Source organism: Trachemys scripta, chromosome 1, assembly GCF_013100865.1.
Source record: "Trachemys scripta elegans isolate TJP31775 chromosome 1, CAS_Tse_1.0, whole genome shotgun sequence".
In the NCBI taxonomy this organism is placed as follows: Eukaryota; Metazoa; Chordata; order Testudines; family Emydidae; genus Trachemys; species Trachemys scripta.
The window spans coordinates 109,117,306-109,133,763 of record NC_048298.1 but is presented as its reverse complement, the minus strand read 5'-3'; the positions used below and the strand labels follow the sequence as shown (position 1 = coordinate 109,133,763).

The 16,458-nt window shown below is 47.6% G+C and overlaps 1 protein-coding gene across 1 annotated transcript in view; it reads right to left on the bottom strand.

Annotated features, from left to right (window-relative positions):
• LOC117882678 (cat eye syndrome critical region protein 2) overlaps positions 1-13,531 on the bottom strand; it is a 128,061-nt gene extending 114,530 nt beyond the window's left edge. Inside the window, exon 1 of the mRNA XM_034781300.1 lies at positions 13,188-13,531. Coding sequence (XP_034637191.1) covers positions 13,188-13,340 — 153 coding nt within the window. The 5' untranslated portion in view covers positions 13,341-13,531. The remainder of the gene's footprint in view (positions 1-13,187) is intronic.
• Positions 13,532-16,458: the final 2,927 nt, after the last annotated feature.

Below are 16,458 nucleotides of genomic sequence, written 5' to 3'. Positions count from 1 at the left end.
TCGGGGTGGTTTTTTTATAGTGCTGCAACTGCACAGTTTCTGCACACTAAGTGGCTTGGCAGTGTGTACACCCCAGGAGTTACAACACAGAAAGCTGCTTTACTGTGCAGATACTTGCCAGTGTAGACAAGGCCTAGCAGAGGTTTGCACTGATTAACTGGATTGATTTTTTAATTGATCTAGTTAAACTGGTGCTCTTTTCTAGAATAGATAAGGTCTAAGAGACATTACCGCCCTCATATTTCAACTCTCCCTGCAGTAACCTTTAAAACCAAATGTGTTAATTTTATGTACCAGGACCAACATCTCCAGCCAGCTTCAGCATTCCCATTCTTGTTGATATTTCACAGCTATATTTTCAATGGAAAAGCTGCATTTTAGCTAAGAGTTTATAAAGTAAAAAACGTTCATAAAGAAATACAACCGCCTTTAAAAGGACAAGCTACTCAGGGTCAGTTTGCAGCGACAATCACAAAGTAAAGTCCTTGGATGTCGTTTGTGTGTTGTGCCCAGTTCAATTAAGTCAATCTTCGAAGGAGAAAAGCGCAAAACAAGCATGAAACCAAATGGAAAATTTGTGTTCCAGCAACTTTGGCAACAAACAAAATGCCCTAAAATCCATTTTCCTTATCAAGTGTTTTATCTGTTTATTTAAACAAAGGACTGCAGAGCACTTCTAATTACAGGAATGTCCCACCTAAGAGAATCTGCTAACACAGCCTTCCAAGAAACCAAGAGAAAAGGAGGACACAATAGAAAGGAGACTTGCTAAAGGGAATAGATCTGTTAAATTAACACATTTTCTGTCAACCAAATCAGCTGCCCCTAGTGCTATTGTTGCTGAAACAATGGAGACCCCAGGAATGGGCACCCATTAAAAAGAACAAGCCTGCTGAAAGGATACACTCTCTGAGGCAGAGAGCTTGTGTTTAAAAGAATTCGCTACTGTAAGGAAGGAGGAATCACTAGGCTGCATTGTTCTCACAATCACAGCAGATGCTATTGCTTATAGTGACAAGGGAAAAATTAATTTTCATAAACATCTGCAATAAGCTTTCAAGCAATAAACCTTTAATTTGGTTACTTTTAACTCCTTAACAATCATCATTTCCCTCCAGCCCTTTTATTGAGGAAGTTTTTCTTCAAATAGTCTCCAAAAGCATCCATAGACATTATAAAGGTTAATTCTTCACCCATCATGCAGGCACTTAACAGATGCCAGGGGCAGAATGGCACAGCAATAGACAGTGCTATGTGGGGAAAGAAAAAGCCCAGAGATCTACACATAACTTTGCACCACTTTAAAGGTATTGTTTTATTATTATTTACAGGTGCCAACTACTGTGTGCACACTCAAACCACTGAAAACCTGGCTTATGGGTTTGCACCAATTTAACCAAACTGGTTTAAGCAAGCTGGTGCAAGCTTGTGTATAGACAAATCCTCACAGGTGCAAGCAAACTGATATGTCATGTTTGAACTGTTATACACAGAGATTTAACCTAACTTGGCTTTTAAACAGATTCAGGTTAAACTGGTGTAGCATGTATGTGCAGACAACCCCTTAAAGCCATTCTCAGGGCACGTCTACATAAGTTAAGTCGACACACAGCCACCGCAGTAATTACTGCGTTTTTTCATGTTCACACTACCCTCTTTATGTCAGTGGCACACGTCCTCACCAGGAGCACTTCCACTGACTTAAAAGGGATAGTGTGGGGGCTGAAAGCCCGGGCTCTCAGCTCTGGTTGGAGCTCCCCACCGGGAGCCCAGCAGCCACCCAGACTTCCCACTCCAAACTGGGCTGTCATCCAGATTCCCCGCTGCCTGTGGGGAGCCAGGAGCACGGGGGGGGGGAGCTGGGCTCTAGATGGAGCCCCCCACCTGCTTCAGGGTGACAGGCAGAGCTCTGAGCCCCATGGGGTTCACGCTAGGGAGCCAACCAGTGTTTCTTGTCAATTTCACAGCTCCCTATCTTAGTCACTGCTGAGAACATCCTCCTTCCTGTCACTCATATCCATGACCTGGGCATCATCTAACACCTCCCTCTCTCTAGACCTGTACATCCAGATTGTGTCCAATTCTTACTATATCATCTTCCATAACATTTATAAGATCTGCCATTTTTTCACTGTCCACACCACTAAAGTTCTTGCTGAGGCCCTTATCTCCCATCTTGACTACTGCAACCCTCTTTCTCTAGTCTTTCTGACATACACCTTGGGTCCATTCAAAACACTGATGCTAAAATAATCTTCTTGGCCTGTTGTTCTGATAATGTGACTCCCCCACCCTTTCCTTCTTCAAGTACCTCCCTTTTTAAGTGCATCAAAAAACAAGGTCTTAGTCCAGAGGTGTCAAACACCTAGACTGCTTGATGTATTTTTATGACTGGCATGGTATATTCAGATTATGCACAATTCAAGCATTTGTTTAAAAAAGTTTCTAGCTCCCATGGTTGTGAAAATGTGAACCAAATGTGTTCCAGTCTGCAGACCATTTGAAACAATAACTGAGCATTGAACTTCCATTTCCTGAAACCTACAAGAAAGGAAATATACAGGATGAAACAAGGTAGGGGGTGCCCTGTTTAGGAATAAAGATAAAGGATTGTTCTGGTGTATCTTGGAGTGTGAGGAAACACATGGAATCCTTCACCAAGGAGGCAAATGGACAGCATGCTTGATCATGAAAGGAGGGTCACAGAAACCCTGGCTGAAAAGCGCTGCAAGGATTTTGGGTGAGCAATACTTTATAAGACATGAGAGTATCTTGTAAGTTAAGTCTAGGCTTTAGAATGTGTGTTATGATTTTATTTTATATGTGACCACTTGTTTCCAAAATTTCAACTTGCTACTTACTACTTGAATCTCTATGTCTTCTTAAATAAATTTAGATATATTTATAGTGAAATCAAACACAATTGCTGTGTGTTAAGCACAGTGGTGATCTGAGGTAGAACTGGTAAGCTGGGGTGCATTGTTTCTTCAGAAGCAGTGAATCTGTGAATACTGTGAGCGTCCAGTGGACCAAGGGCTGAACACTCCAGGGAGAAGCTCAGAGAGCTCAAAGGTTGGGGTGTGCCAATCACTAACCTGTATGGGCCTGCAAGACCTGGTGGGGAGTGCTTGTGTTGCCCATGGCTGGTGGAGCTGACCCATGGCAGGGACAGACAAGGCTTCCTCACACTAAGGGCAGGTGACAGTGAGGAGTCTCACAACCCTTGATACCCCCAGGATGTGTCACACTGCCATTTTAAGTGTTAATTATTTCGCTTCTGATAATTTAGCGAACAGAATAAGGCAGGTGGTGGAAGTGAAGTCCAAGAAGGTGGGAACTGATGCAATAGAGGAAATATAAAGAGAAAAGACACAAAGAGAGAAGAAGAGAAACAGGGAAAGGATGAGAAACAAACAGCAGAAATTGCTCTGACCTTAAAGCGTATTTTCCCCACTAAGTTATTATAGTGAATGTGCAAATCAAGTGCTGACTAAATGATTGATAACTAAAAGCCTAGATCCTACAAAAAACATCATATTCCCCACCCCCCCCCTTGACGTTTGTGCAAACCACTGATGTCAGTGAGAGTTCCACCGCGGAACAACAGTAGCATGTAGTCCCAAAGTTATATATACCAACCCAAAGATCATAATTTAACACGGATTATGGATTTCTCCACAGAATAAATTGAACGCTTTGTCTAGACCTTATCTTTGAGGCGCTTCACAGTTTATTCACAGCCTACATCAGGGGTTGGCAATCTATGGCATGCATGCCAAAGGCAGCACGCAAGCCGATTTTGCCTGGCACGCGGCTGCCAGCCAGGGTCCCGGCCACCAGCCCCGCACCTGGCTGAGTGAACGGAACCCCGGGCCGCCAGGAGGCTGAGCGGGGCCAGTGGCTGGGACCTCAGACCAACGGCAGGCATGCCTCCCAGCTCTCCCCTCACCGCGCTCGGGTTCCGCGGCCCCCGGGAATGAGAGCCGCCGCCACCGCTGCCCCTCCCAGAGCTTCCCCTCTCTTGCTACCTCAGCACTGTGGGGGAGGGGCTGTGCGCGCGGCAGCCTGGCAGCGTGTTTTGCCTACACGTGGAGCCAGCATCTGACCGGCATGGGCATGGTAAGGGGAGTCCTGAGGGGCAGTCAGGGAGCAGGAGGAGGGTTGGTAGAGTCGGGAGTTCTGGGGGTCCTGTCAGAGGGCGGGGAGTAGTTGGATGGGGCGTGGGAGTCCCAGGGATCTGTCTGGGGGTGGGGGTGTGGATAAGGGTTGGGGCAATCAGGGAACAGGGAGGGGGTGGGATTCTGGGAAGGCAGTTAGGGGCAGGGGTCCCAGGAAGGGGCAGTCAGGGGACAAGGAGCGGGGGTAGGAAGTGGGAGAGAGTGGATGGGGGCGGGGCTCTCCCCCCCTTTTGATTGTTGAAATATGGTAACCCTAGGAGAGGGAGGAGCCAGGGGGCGCATGGGGGCTGGCGCCCGCATGCATCCACTGCAGCCTGCAGGAGCCCCCCGGGGGGGCGCCAGGCCGCAGCCTGGGCAGGAGGGGTGGGAGGGCACGGCTGCTCCCTGCTAGTGGCGCTGCCGCCTTTGCAGGGCTGCTGCCCCCTTGCACCGCGCCGACTCCTCCATGGCTGGGGCTTGCTGCCGCCGCCGCAAGCAGCACATTCTGGCTCTCCGGTGCCTATGGAAGGCAGCTTCTCCCTGCCGAGCTGCTGCAACGGCCCAAGCCCGGCAAAGCCAGTGAGTGGACTCGGGGCAGGGGCCATCGGGATGGGATGGGGAGGGCTCATGGGGGTGCTGTGCACCCTCCAGGGGAGTTCAGGGGGCAGGGAGGGGGGAATCTGGTCTGGGGAGCAGCCCCTGGGCATGGCTGGCCCCTGGGGTCAATAAAGGCTCATTGGGATTTGCCCCTCAATGAACCGATGTGCAAGGGGCGGGGGGAGGTGGAAGTTTCTCCTAGGGCGTAAAATATCCTTGCACCGGCCCTGCCCCAGGGGGTGCATGCACCCCAGGTTAAGAACCACTGCACTACACTGATAAGATGTGTATTTTAATTTAATTTTAAATGAAGCTTCTTAAACATTTTAAAAAACTTGTTTACTTTACATACAACAATAGTTTATAGACTTATAGAGAGAGACCTTCTAAAAACGTTAAAATGTATTAACTGGCACGCGAAACCTTAAATTAGAGTGAATAAACGAAGACTCGGCACACCACTTCTGTCAAGGTCCTGTTCAACCTAGGATACTGTGGGGGGGAAATTAGGCTAGCCCTAATGGTCTAGACCTTTGCTTGCTTGATCTGCGCCCGCCTTATGGCTAGCAGGTCCAAAGCCTAAACCAAGTTAAGAGTTGTGACATAAGCGCTGTAAGTGAGGGAGAAGTTGGGACGGGGGGAGAGGGGCCAGAGGGGGAAGGTGATGGAAACTCCCTGAAACAGGAATAATTTGCAATATGTGTCTAATGCTTTTGAAATACAATAACCGCTTGTGTAAAATAATAATGTAACCTACAAGTATGAAGCAATTATAGATGTAACTCATACCCTCCCCTATACCTATTGTGTAACTCCCCATTGTGTTACTGTACCCTGTGAGGGGCACTGTGTAACAGCACCCCATAATAGGCAAAGTTGCAGCAAGATGCTGGAAAGTACCAAGGAGACCTTAACTCAATTACATCCATACAAGGCAAGGGTGCTGGGAAATACCAAAAAGACCCCAACTCTTAACCTGTGTTAATTCCAAATAAGGTCATTATTACTCAAGTATGTGTAATCTGTTTGTGGTTTTAAGCTTTAAAAACTCCCGTATGTTTTGTTTCGATAGAGCAGTTCCAATAAGTGCTACCGCCAACGCGTTGGTGTGTAATCAATAAATGGGCCTCAGGCTGAGTCTTGATCAAAAATGATGCGTGGATGACCTTTTCCACGACAATTTGGAGGCTCGTCCGGGATACACGACGTCTCACCGGACCGGAGGTCCGCTTCCACACCGACCCCAGGCGCCAGGTAAGAGACCGTTGTCTCTATTTAGGCTTCAGTGGTGAGCTGCCCGTGGGCTCTGGGTTTAGGGGAGGACGCGCTGTATCTGAACCTTTGTTGCTAGAAAAATGCTGGTAACGGACAGGCAAATGGCTAGTAACTTCTAATTTATTTACATCTAATTTAAAATATTTAACCAACTCAACTTATTTAGCTATAAACATAGCTGGTCTTTGTAGATATACACCCTTATTACTGTTTTCTGCCCAGTTTATACTGAGTGATTGTTACACCTACTTGTTGCATTTGCCTTAAGCTGTAAGCTCTTCCAGGCAGGGACCATTCTTCCCTTCTGCCCGATGTCTAGCACAATAGGACTTCAATATGTTCTCTAGATGCTACTGTAATACAAATAATAATAATGGGGTGGTGACCCAAAGGAAGAGCAGCAGTGGGGTGAGATTTTAACAATATAATATTGGAGTGAATCATTTGTATTGAGATAATTATGTAAATCAGTTAAAGCACTGGAAAAGTTATTAAAAGAAAATGTTGCTGGGTACAATGAAAGCCCCCCCCTCACACACACACACACTCATGGCAAGCTGGACCTAAACTGCAGCAAGACCCGTAAGTTTCAGGGATACTTTGGTTCAGCAGAACAGAAATGTTTAGGATGCTTAATTTCCACGTGCCTTAACTTTTTGCATCAACTCACTGCATCAGAAGTTGATAGCCAGGGAAGCTAGAAGTTCCGAAAAGTTGGAGATTTTGGTACTCAAGAAGGCATGAGAGGCCGTTTAAGATGAGACAAATGCTGCTAAAATGTTAAGCGGTGAACTGTCGATATTTAATGTGCTGTCTTTAGGTTTCAGAGTAAACAATCCAAAAAGATGAATGGGGCCATTCAAACATTTCAGAGATATCATTTAATAATGATGGCAGAGTCAGGAAGATAAACTCTGCACTAGTTTAATATTCTGTTTGTTTGTTTTTTTTTAAAGATATTCTCGACAACCTTGGCATACATCTAGCAGTTATTTATTTTAAATGTAACCTTAGGTTCCAAAGCACTATTCTGGGGCAAGAAAGATATCACAGTAAATTCTGTGGCTGTAACATCATGGATTACAAAGGACCCTGGTTACAGAAAATGAGGAGAACCCTAAAGGCATGGTAATAAGTCCTTGTGTGGGCAACTATCATTTTAATGTTGACCTGTCCACAAAAGTGAATTCAGAAGTAATGCTTTGATAGGTCAATGGAGATCACAAAATTCTGACTCTGATGCTTTGTCTTCACTAGGAAAAAAAAGGTATATTTTTAACATGTGATAAAATCTTAGTGTAGCAAAGCAGGTGTAGTTTTAAACAATGGGAGGCAATGGAAGTAGCATGAAATAGATAAAGAGCAACAGGTCAGAAAATTGAACAGATAAGTGTTTAGATAGAGAAGGTAGTTTATATAGGTAGGTTAGAACAGCAGTGCATTTTCTTTCGGAGGGCGGGAGAGAAGTAGGTAACAATACAGTCAGTGTATGAACTACATTGGGAGGCAAGAGGAGAGAAGCATCTTAAAGCCATAGGGACAGAGGCAATTTGCCCAAAGGCAACTTTAAAACTCACAGGAAAAGATTTATATTTCCCATATGCAAGGTGGCTTTCCCCTTTTGCAAATCAACTAAGTTAACAATGTTTTGATTATTTTGAAGCACATACTTGAAAGTCACCCCCTTTTGACCCACCAATGCAGATTCTTAAACTGTAGTTCACGGCCCCCATGCACTTGCTAAATGAACCAAAACAGCTGAGTGGTGACATGATTCTGGCCAATTTCCAGTTTCTCAACTACAGCTGAAAATGTTAAACACAAGTATTATCTTATTCATAAACAATTGCTGTAGCTGTCATAGGGATGCTTCTAGATGCAATTACAAATGGGAGGGGTAAATGTCCAAGAGACACACCGTATTGGGATGTGGTCCACACTATGGCTACATCTTGACAGGGAGGAAAGAATTGCTTTCTTCATTCATGTTAGCTACTATGATTACAGAAAGCACCTTTTCTGCATGTCAACACAAAGCCTAGGAAGCAAGTTGATAACCTCTGCAATGGGGGTTTGTGGTCAGCCCTCACTCCAAACTAATATTTGAGGGGAAGAGGGCAAACTCTCAGTGTGCTGCCAATGTTAACAGCAGCAAGAAAATAAAATAATTTGATTTTTAAAGGGGAATACAAGTTTGTACATAACAGCTAGCTCACAGACTGTTCCTCAAAAACAGTATATAGTATCCTAATTTTACAAAAGCGTGTGCAAAATTCTGCATGACCCCAGACATGTTCCAATGCACACATATGCACTCGCTCATGCCCCACTGAACTTTTGACCTGGTTGTAGCTGAACCCCTCCTGAGTCCACTGCTGTGTGATGCCGTGTAGATTTGAAAAGAGGAGCCCTGTGCCTTGTCAGGCAACTGCATCTGCTGAAGCCAGCATGGGGGCTTGGTGTTCAACACCGCCCTTCCCATAACAATACCCAGAGCCTGGCCTGATGGATGCACTTCTTTATCTGAGCCAACCAGCTTCATAAACCCACTCCCCTTCTCCAGCCTCTCACCATGCAATGGTCCAGGAAAAAGAAAACAAAACATCTGCTTCCCAGGTTTCTGACACGTACAGCTGCTGATGGCAGCCCACATCTGGAAGCTTCACTGTTTTTCAGTTCAGTAAGTACAGGGCAAGAGGTTTGCATTTAAAAAGAAACACAAAAGAGCTCAGATGTATCACTGTACCAAAATCACAGAGAGCTTTCCAAGAATTATCAAGCAATCTACACAATAAGGCTACCTCTTCCTCCCATCCTTCCCTGTACTCCAATTAAAGATGATATACAAAGGGGAAAAATTTGCCTGTGTCTGATTTTACTTTTTATTATGATGAATAAAGACATTAAAAAAAATCAGGAAAAAAAAACTTTAATGTTAGAAATTCAGATTTTGTCTACCCAGGAAACTTTATGCTGACTGGAAAACTAGTGAAATCTAACATTGCAAGAGACTTTGGCCTTGGCTACACTGGCAATTCACAGCACTGCACTTGCTGCGCTCAGGAGTGTGAAAAAACACACACCCCCTGAGCGCTGCGAGAGCAGCGCTGTAAAGTGCCAGTGTAATCAGTGCCTGCAGCGCTGCACGCTCTCTCGCAGCACTGCAAGCTATTCCCCTTGGAGAGGTGGAGTACTTGCAGCAGCAGCGCTGTGAATCCGCGAGTGTAGCCAAGGCCTGAAACCCAGCAATTAAGAAAGGAAGGGATTTAAAAAATAAAAACACAGAATTAGAACTTGTCTACACTTTAACTATGCCACTACAGTCAAAGCAGGAAAACTTTAAGCTGCAAATCTCCCCTTAGTGTAGACAGTCATAAAGATGTTTATACTGGTATAATTTATACTGGTTGGGAAACCAAATTAAGCTATATCGATGTAAAGAACCTTATATTGCATCTAACTGCATCTGCACAAGGGCTTTTAGTGACAGGATCATGTCAACAAAAAAAATATACCCATCACTGAAATACGCAGGCCAATAAAACTTTAAGTGTGGACTAACCCTTAATTTCAGATTGGTTGCTTGTTTATTTTTTGATAACACCTGTTTAAAAACACTAGAGTCCTGTGATCACTTGGAAGAAAGGATCTCTTTGTGGAAAAGTGCACACCAGTGCCCCTTCAATTAAGGCGAGAGACCAAAATATACATCTCAGAGACACTCCTCCACACCCCATAATGTCCTTCAGCAAAACCAAGGGAAAACCAGACTGGATATGTATAATATTTCTAAGGTTAGAAACAAGCACACTGCTGAGAGATGTTAAGCCGATCTAACCCCCCGTGTAGACGGTGTGGACGTGGATTAACTATAGTGACCAGATAACCCCTCCTGTTCCTGTAGTGATGTTTACACTGAAGCGCTACAATGTCGCAGCTGCAGTCCAGCCACTGCAGCATTTTTAGTGAAGACAGAAGACACTCCTTCCCAATTTCTTTCCAGGTGATATTAGCTTCCCCACCCTAAGCAAGTTCTAGGAACTGATGTGTTTCACTGGTGAGGCAAGCCAGATGCCAATTGCCTGCTAAGCTGAAATGCTAGTGAGTTGGCTTTTTGTCATTGTAAATTTAGGTTCCTTGGAAGACTTCACAAGGCTGGACCAAAGAGCCTCCCCACCCCACCCCTTTAGTGTTTTGCATCAATAGGAGGGGGGAGGGGAGTTCTCTTTCCAAAGGAGTTGCATCACTGAGAGACCTTCTCCCCTTTCAAGATTTCACACTGCATACGGGATTCCCCCTCTTCAGAAATTCACATCCTGCTCAAGGAGTTTTGCCCTTTAAGAATTCACACATCCTGTTGAACCTTAAGCATCTCTGGAAAGGGGCCTTTCGAATTCACATTCATGGGGCAATTACTGTCTTAAAAAAACACTCACCGGCTTACTGTTCTCTCAGTTTACTGCCAATATGCTACCAAGATAGCATTTAGAAGCAAACAGAAAAAAATTCTTACGGTGCCAAACGCTGCAGCATTTACCACCCAAAATACAAAATATTTACAAGACACTGCCCACAACCATACATATATTTCTGAAAATATATTTCAATTTAGAAAATAGTGCACTGCAGAGAGACATCGTGCTTGTGGCACTCCATTCAGATCACTCCAGAAATTATTTGGAAGTTGCACAATGAACATAAATGTTCCCCTAATGCATCCATCTACCCCAACAGGATTTCTCAACATTTCAAATCATGAAAACAGGCATCATCCACCATTAAGTTAAAACATCCAACATCCCCCACTACGACCCCACCAAAAAGAAAAAACAGTCCAAGCAGGAAGACTCTTACCCGTTTAGCAGAAGAGGCCAAACACAACTTAAAATTAATGCTGCATACTTTCTTGCGCAAAAACATTTCAATAAAACATACCTAACTGTATTCAACTTATGCTCATTTCTGCCTAACTCCAACCCCATCCCATGGTCTTCTTGTATGTCTACAGCCAAGGGTGACACTAGTCAGTGTAGGTCACTGCAGGACAAGCTCCTCCTATCACAACCACCATTTTGGGCAGTGACTGGGGAAGGGAACACATTTTATATTCTGCAAAGCACTGTGCAAGTTTCCAACACTAGCACTATATTTTATAATAGCAAACCAGATGATAAAATCCCAGTGTTATGATAATTTATTTGATAGATCAGTATGTGAGGGTAGTTGCTGACCCTAAATATCTTGGTTTCCTATGAGATCTCAAGCTGTTTCTCTCAATTTCTTTAATATGCCCTTTCCATTCACTCTAATATTTTTCCTCACTACCATATTGCACCATTGCACTTTTTCACCAAGCAGCTCCCCGCTCCCCCTTCCCCCAGCCATCTACTCTATATTTTACTCATGCATCCTTCCCACAAAACCCTCAGAAGTCATCTTTGCTACTTGGCAAAACCTCTGCTTTTGATGTACACTTTAAAGTTTGAAAAAGCATCAGAGAAACACCAAAGTTGTTACATCTGTTACAAACAGATGGAAAACCCCAGGTTTAATCACATTGGTCTAAGCAGCTTATGATCTTGGGAGTAAAAGCTAGAGGCCCTGGAAGATCTACTGGGGTACACCCTTCATTCCTCCCTTCTTTTCATCTCCTTATTCTCCACATTTCATGAATTCTGAAACACACACAAATTCACACACTTAATCTATAGTTTAGAATATTAAGGCAGCAAGTGGTACTGCATTTCAAACGTTTATGGACACTGGGCAAAAACAAACAAACAAACAATTTAAAGACTACATCAAAATAACTTAAAACTTAATTTCTAAACAAAAGTAAGAATAGCCATGAATATACTGGTAAAGAGCTAGCCAAAAAACGTTACTAGAAAACATTAAGAATGGGGGATAAGGAAAGCAGAACTCGCATTGCAATTTGCTTCTACAACAGAGAATTATTTTTTTCTTTCTTTCTGTAACTAAGACTGTAGCAATTGACTCGATAGTTTGCAGTGCTATACTCAGACGCACTGATGGACAAAAATCATCGTCACCATTACTTGTTCCAAACCCTTAAGGTGATTTGCCGACATTTGGAGTTGTCTCAACACGACACCCTCCAAAACAACACCTCTCCCCACAACAAGCTAAGCCCGTAAGGGAAGCGTGAGACGGGAATAGCTAACACACAACCAGCCTCTGTAGCCTAGACCCTTCTGGCTTGAGTTCAATTGTCACAAAGCCTTGGGGCAGTGGCACCTCCACGCACAGCCGGGGAGAAGCCAAGCTCCCCTCCCCTCCCCGGTCCCCGCAGGGATAATGGTGGCACAACAACAAACTCCAAGCCAGCCGTCCGAGGGGACACCAGACTCACTCACAGCGGTAGGGCCGGGGAGGGGGGTGGGAGGAGAGAGATTAGGAGGGTACAGTCCGGATCTTTCGCCTTAGACTGTGTGGGGAGGGGAAGCAGCCTCCCTCCGCAGGGGTCTGTGCTCATGGCGAGCAGGCAGCCACATGCCTGGCATCAATCAGCAGCCCCTGGGGGAGGTGGGCACCCAGGCAGCTCCCGGCTCTAGTCTGCCCCGAAGTTTGTCGCGGGGGGCGGGTTGGGCGTCCCGGGAGCAGACGCGGCTCTAGGTCTGTCTAGAACGGGCCGAAGCGAAGCGGGATCCGGCCAGTCCCCGGACTTGGGGGCAGTTCAGATCCGGATCCAGGCTTGGCATCGCCGGTCTCCCGGGGCTGCAGGAACCGGCTCCAGCCAGACACTCCTAGGGCAAAGTCTCCGCCAAAGAAATGTCCCCATGTGCACAGGATGCCCAGCAAGGATCCGGCTTCAACACCCTGGCACGGAGCAGGGACCAAGCCCGGGCTGCGGGGAGCGGGCGGCGGCTTTCCCCAGGGCAGAGGAGCCGCTCCCTAAACAACCCACGCAGCCCGAGAGCAGACAGCGAGAGACCGCGAGGGAGTTCCCCGCCCAGCCCCCCAGGACCTCGGGCAGCGGCTCCCTCTCAACCCCGAGACCAGGCGGGGAAGGCAGAGCAGCTGCCCGGGAACACGGGGCTGCGGCGCGGGCAGGGTTCCTGCTCCGGGGCAGCCCCGTGGAGGGGGAGGGGGATGCGGTACCATCGGGTCCCCGGACCGCTCCCCTCCGCGGCTCACCTCTATCTCGAAGTCGGGCAGACGGAAAGCGGTGCGGAAGAGGGAGCAGAAGTGAGCGATGGCCGGGACTTCCCACCAGGAGCGGAGCTCGCCCAGCCCCTCCGGCCCCCCGGTCCCCACCACGCTGCAGCCTCCGTCCTCCTCCGGGCACATCTCCCGCTCCGTCTCCGCGCTCCGCTCAGCAGCAGCAGCCCAGCACCAGCGGCGGCCCCGCGCTGCCCCCTCGCCTGCGCATGGGGCTCCGGGCTGGCGCCTCGGCTCGGGGGTCTCTAGGGCCGGTGGTGGCGCTGCTGCCCCTGCTGCACGGGGGGGAGCTGCTGCTGGCGGCCGCCGCGCGGACCCATCCTCCTCCTCCTCCTCGCGCCGCCGCCGCTGCTGCCCTCTCCATACAATGTAACCATCGCACCGCCGGGGAAACAGATGGGGCCGGGGGGAGGGGAGGGGGCTTCGGAGGAGGGGGGGAGTGAGGGGCGTGGCCTATGGAATGGGGTGGTGCTTAGAGGGAGGGGGTGGGGCCACCTGGAGAAAAGGGGCGTGGTCTGAGTGGGGCGCGGCCGGGGACTGGGAGATAGCGGGGCAGGAGGGGCGTGGTCTGGGGAGTGGACAAAAGAGGGACGGGGCGCTCCGGGAGAGGAGATGGGGCGAAGCTGGGGGCGGGCGAGCGAGTTTGAGGCAGGGAGGGGGCGGGGCTTGGGGAGCAAAGGGGCTGGCGATGTGGGGGCCGCGCACGAGGAGGGGGCGGGGCCAGGCTCTCATCACAACAACAGGAGCCGGCTCGTTGCCCGCCGTGGCTCCGCCGAGAGGCGCAGGCACCAGTGCTCGGGGGGGCGGGCGCGCTCGGACCACCCCTCCCGTGGTGCTGCGCCCTGAGGGGTAGCGGCTCGCTGTTCAGTGGGGCGGGCTCGTAGTAGCTGGGGAGTTGCGGGGGGAGGGTTCTGGAAGCTGGCCGGGGCTGGGGTGCTGTTGGGGGCTGCCCAAGGGCGCGGGGGAGCAGGCGTCTGGAGTTTCTGGGCTGGGGAGCCAGGGGTGCTGAAGGCTGAGCTGTGATTTAGGAAGGTGCAAGTGGCAGAGCACATGGGTGATGCAGCTGGTGCCGGTGCGGGGGAGGAGGTCAGAGCGGCATCATGTAGGAGAGGACTAGTCAGTATTGCTCATACCAAGTGTTCAGAAATCAGGAATCAGTCTTCAAAAGAAATCATTACTTTAACAAATCTGGGAAGGGGTAGGAGAGTCTCTATTTGGGGTTTTGAGCTTTTAGGGTGCACTTGGGTTCATGTTTTCAGGCTTTTCTTTGCAGCCAGGCAGGCTGGGGGGGAGGTATAGCTCAGGGTTGTGAATTCAATCCTTGAGGGGGGCCATTTAGGGATCTGGGGCAAAAATCTGTCTGGGGATTGGTCCGGCTTTGAGTAGGGGGTTGGACTAGATGACCTCCTGAGGTCCCTTCCAACCCTGATATTCTATGATAGTTCTCTTCTAGTAAACCTAGATGTGCCACCTAAATCCCCATGCCATATTGCATCAGCCTTCTGCTTCACTAATGTTGCCCTGTAAATAATGTAACCCCCCCATTTAAACTAATTATCTTCAAGCTGGTGCTTGGGTGCATCAGCAGTATCTGAGACACAAGCCTGACTTAGTGCATTGGAGAAAAAGAAACCTTTTCTAATATATTTTAATATTAAGCAAAAGATAGGCCAGGTGGCAATTCACTCTTCTCACCTTCCCAGTGCAATGAGCCACAGCCAGGAGCTTGCTTGCTCTCTCTCTGCCACTGGCCTACTGGGTGAGCTTGAGCAAGTCACTTCATGTCTCTGCACCTCAGTTTCCCCCTTTGTAAAATGGAGATAATGATCTTGACCTACTGATGAAAAGCACCATATAAGACCTAGATATAATTGCTACCTGCGGCATAGGTTAAAAACAGAAGTTGCACCAGGTTAACTAAAGGGATGATGCATGCAATACATCACTTTAAGCCTTGCTTACATCAGTTTACAGAGGCAAGCTCAACAGATGTAAGCCATGTAGTGTTGACACACACAATTGCATGGGTTTAAGCATCATAGTTTTAGTTGAACTGGTGCAATGACTGTGTGTATAGAAGCTCTTTGGCTGGCCTTTTCTCCCCCTCGCCCCCCCTTTTCCTCCTTCATACTTCCACCTGGTTCTGGTCATTTTTAAAATTTCACTGTCTCCCCTTTTCCTTTATTCTGTTCAGTTTCTTGTCTCTGACCTTGTCCTCCCCATGTGCCTTACCTGACCATGCCACTTCCTGTATTGTCTTTACCTTGCTGCTCCTTCTCCCCTTCCCTTCCCATCTCCCCTCCTCTTCTGGACTGCTGCCATTGGCTGTCATGGAACCTTTGGGTTCCAACTTTCCCTCTCTCCTCTCCTATGTATGGCGTTAACCAAAAGCTGCTGTTTGAATAGCAGCAGAGAGCAAGTGACTATCGCTCTACATGTACCTCCTCATGTTTGCATAGACTAACGTGTGTAAATGTGGGAGGGTGCATTAGAAATACCTAGGGGTCAAAATGGAGAGCTTGAAGGGAAAGGTATTGGTATTCCTTCAAGTCCCACCTACTTCACACCAAAATAAGACAATGCTCTCAGTAGATTGTGCAGGGGATCAAAATATGACCACACATGTCTGTAGGCTCTTTAGGTTTGGCTCTGCTCCCCTTCAGTGGGGTTTAAATACACCCATGGTCTCCGTGGCATTCCTCAGGATTGGCTTCCTCTTGGTAGCTCTCAGATTAAGCACCTTGCTGGGCTCAGCACCTTGATTTGGGGAGGGAGGAGAGAGGGAGATTAGTGGTATCATTCAGTCAATGGTATCATCATTGGCAATTGAAATAAATAGGACAGTCCACACCTCTATTTGAGACTCTCTGCAAACTCAGGCAGATGTCATCATGTCATTTTGCATTCTGTTCAAGTTTTAAAAATTTTCTTTTCAACCATAATAGCTAGACACGTAATCTTTGTTTTACAATGAAAGCTGAGACATTGGAGAAAAAGAAGGCAGCTTGAGAGACATGCTGGTACACTGTACCACTGCATATTTGGCCCAAGTGAAGCCTCAGAAATACCTTAGAGAACACAGAGGCTGTTTAGTTCAGAGAGGAGGCAAATAAGAGGACATGGTAGAGCAGAGATTTTCAAACTATGGAGTGTGCCCCCCATATGGGGCCATGGAGGAACATTGAGGGGGCAAGCGGAAACACCAGGCAGCTCTTGCCAATCCTGCATGATGGGGGCAGGGAAGGAG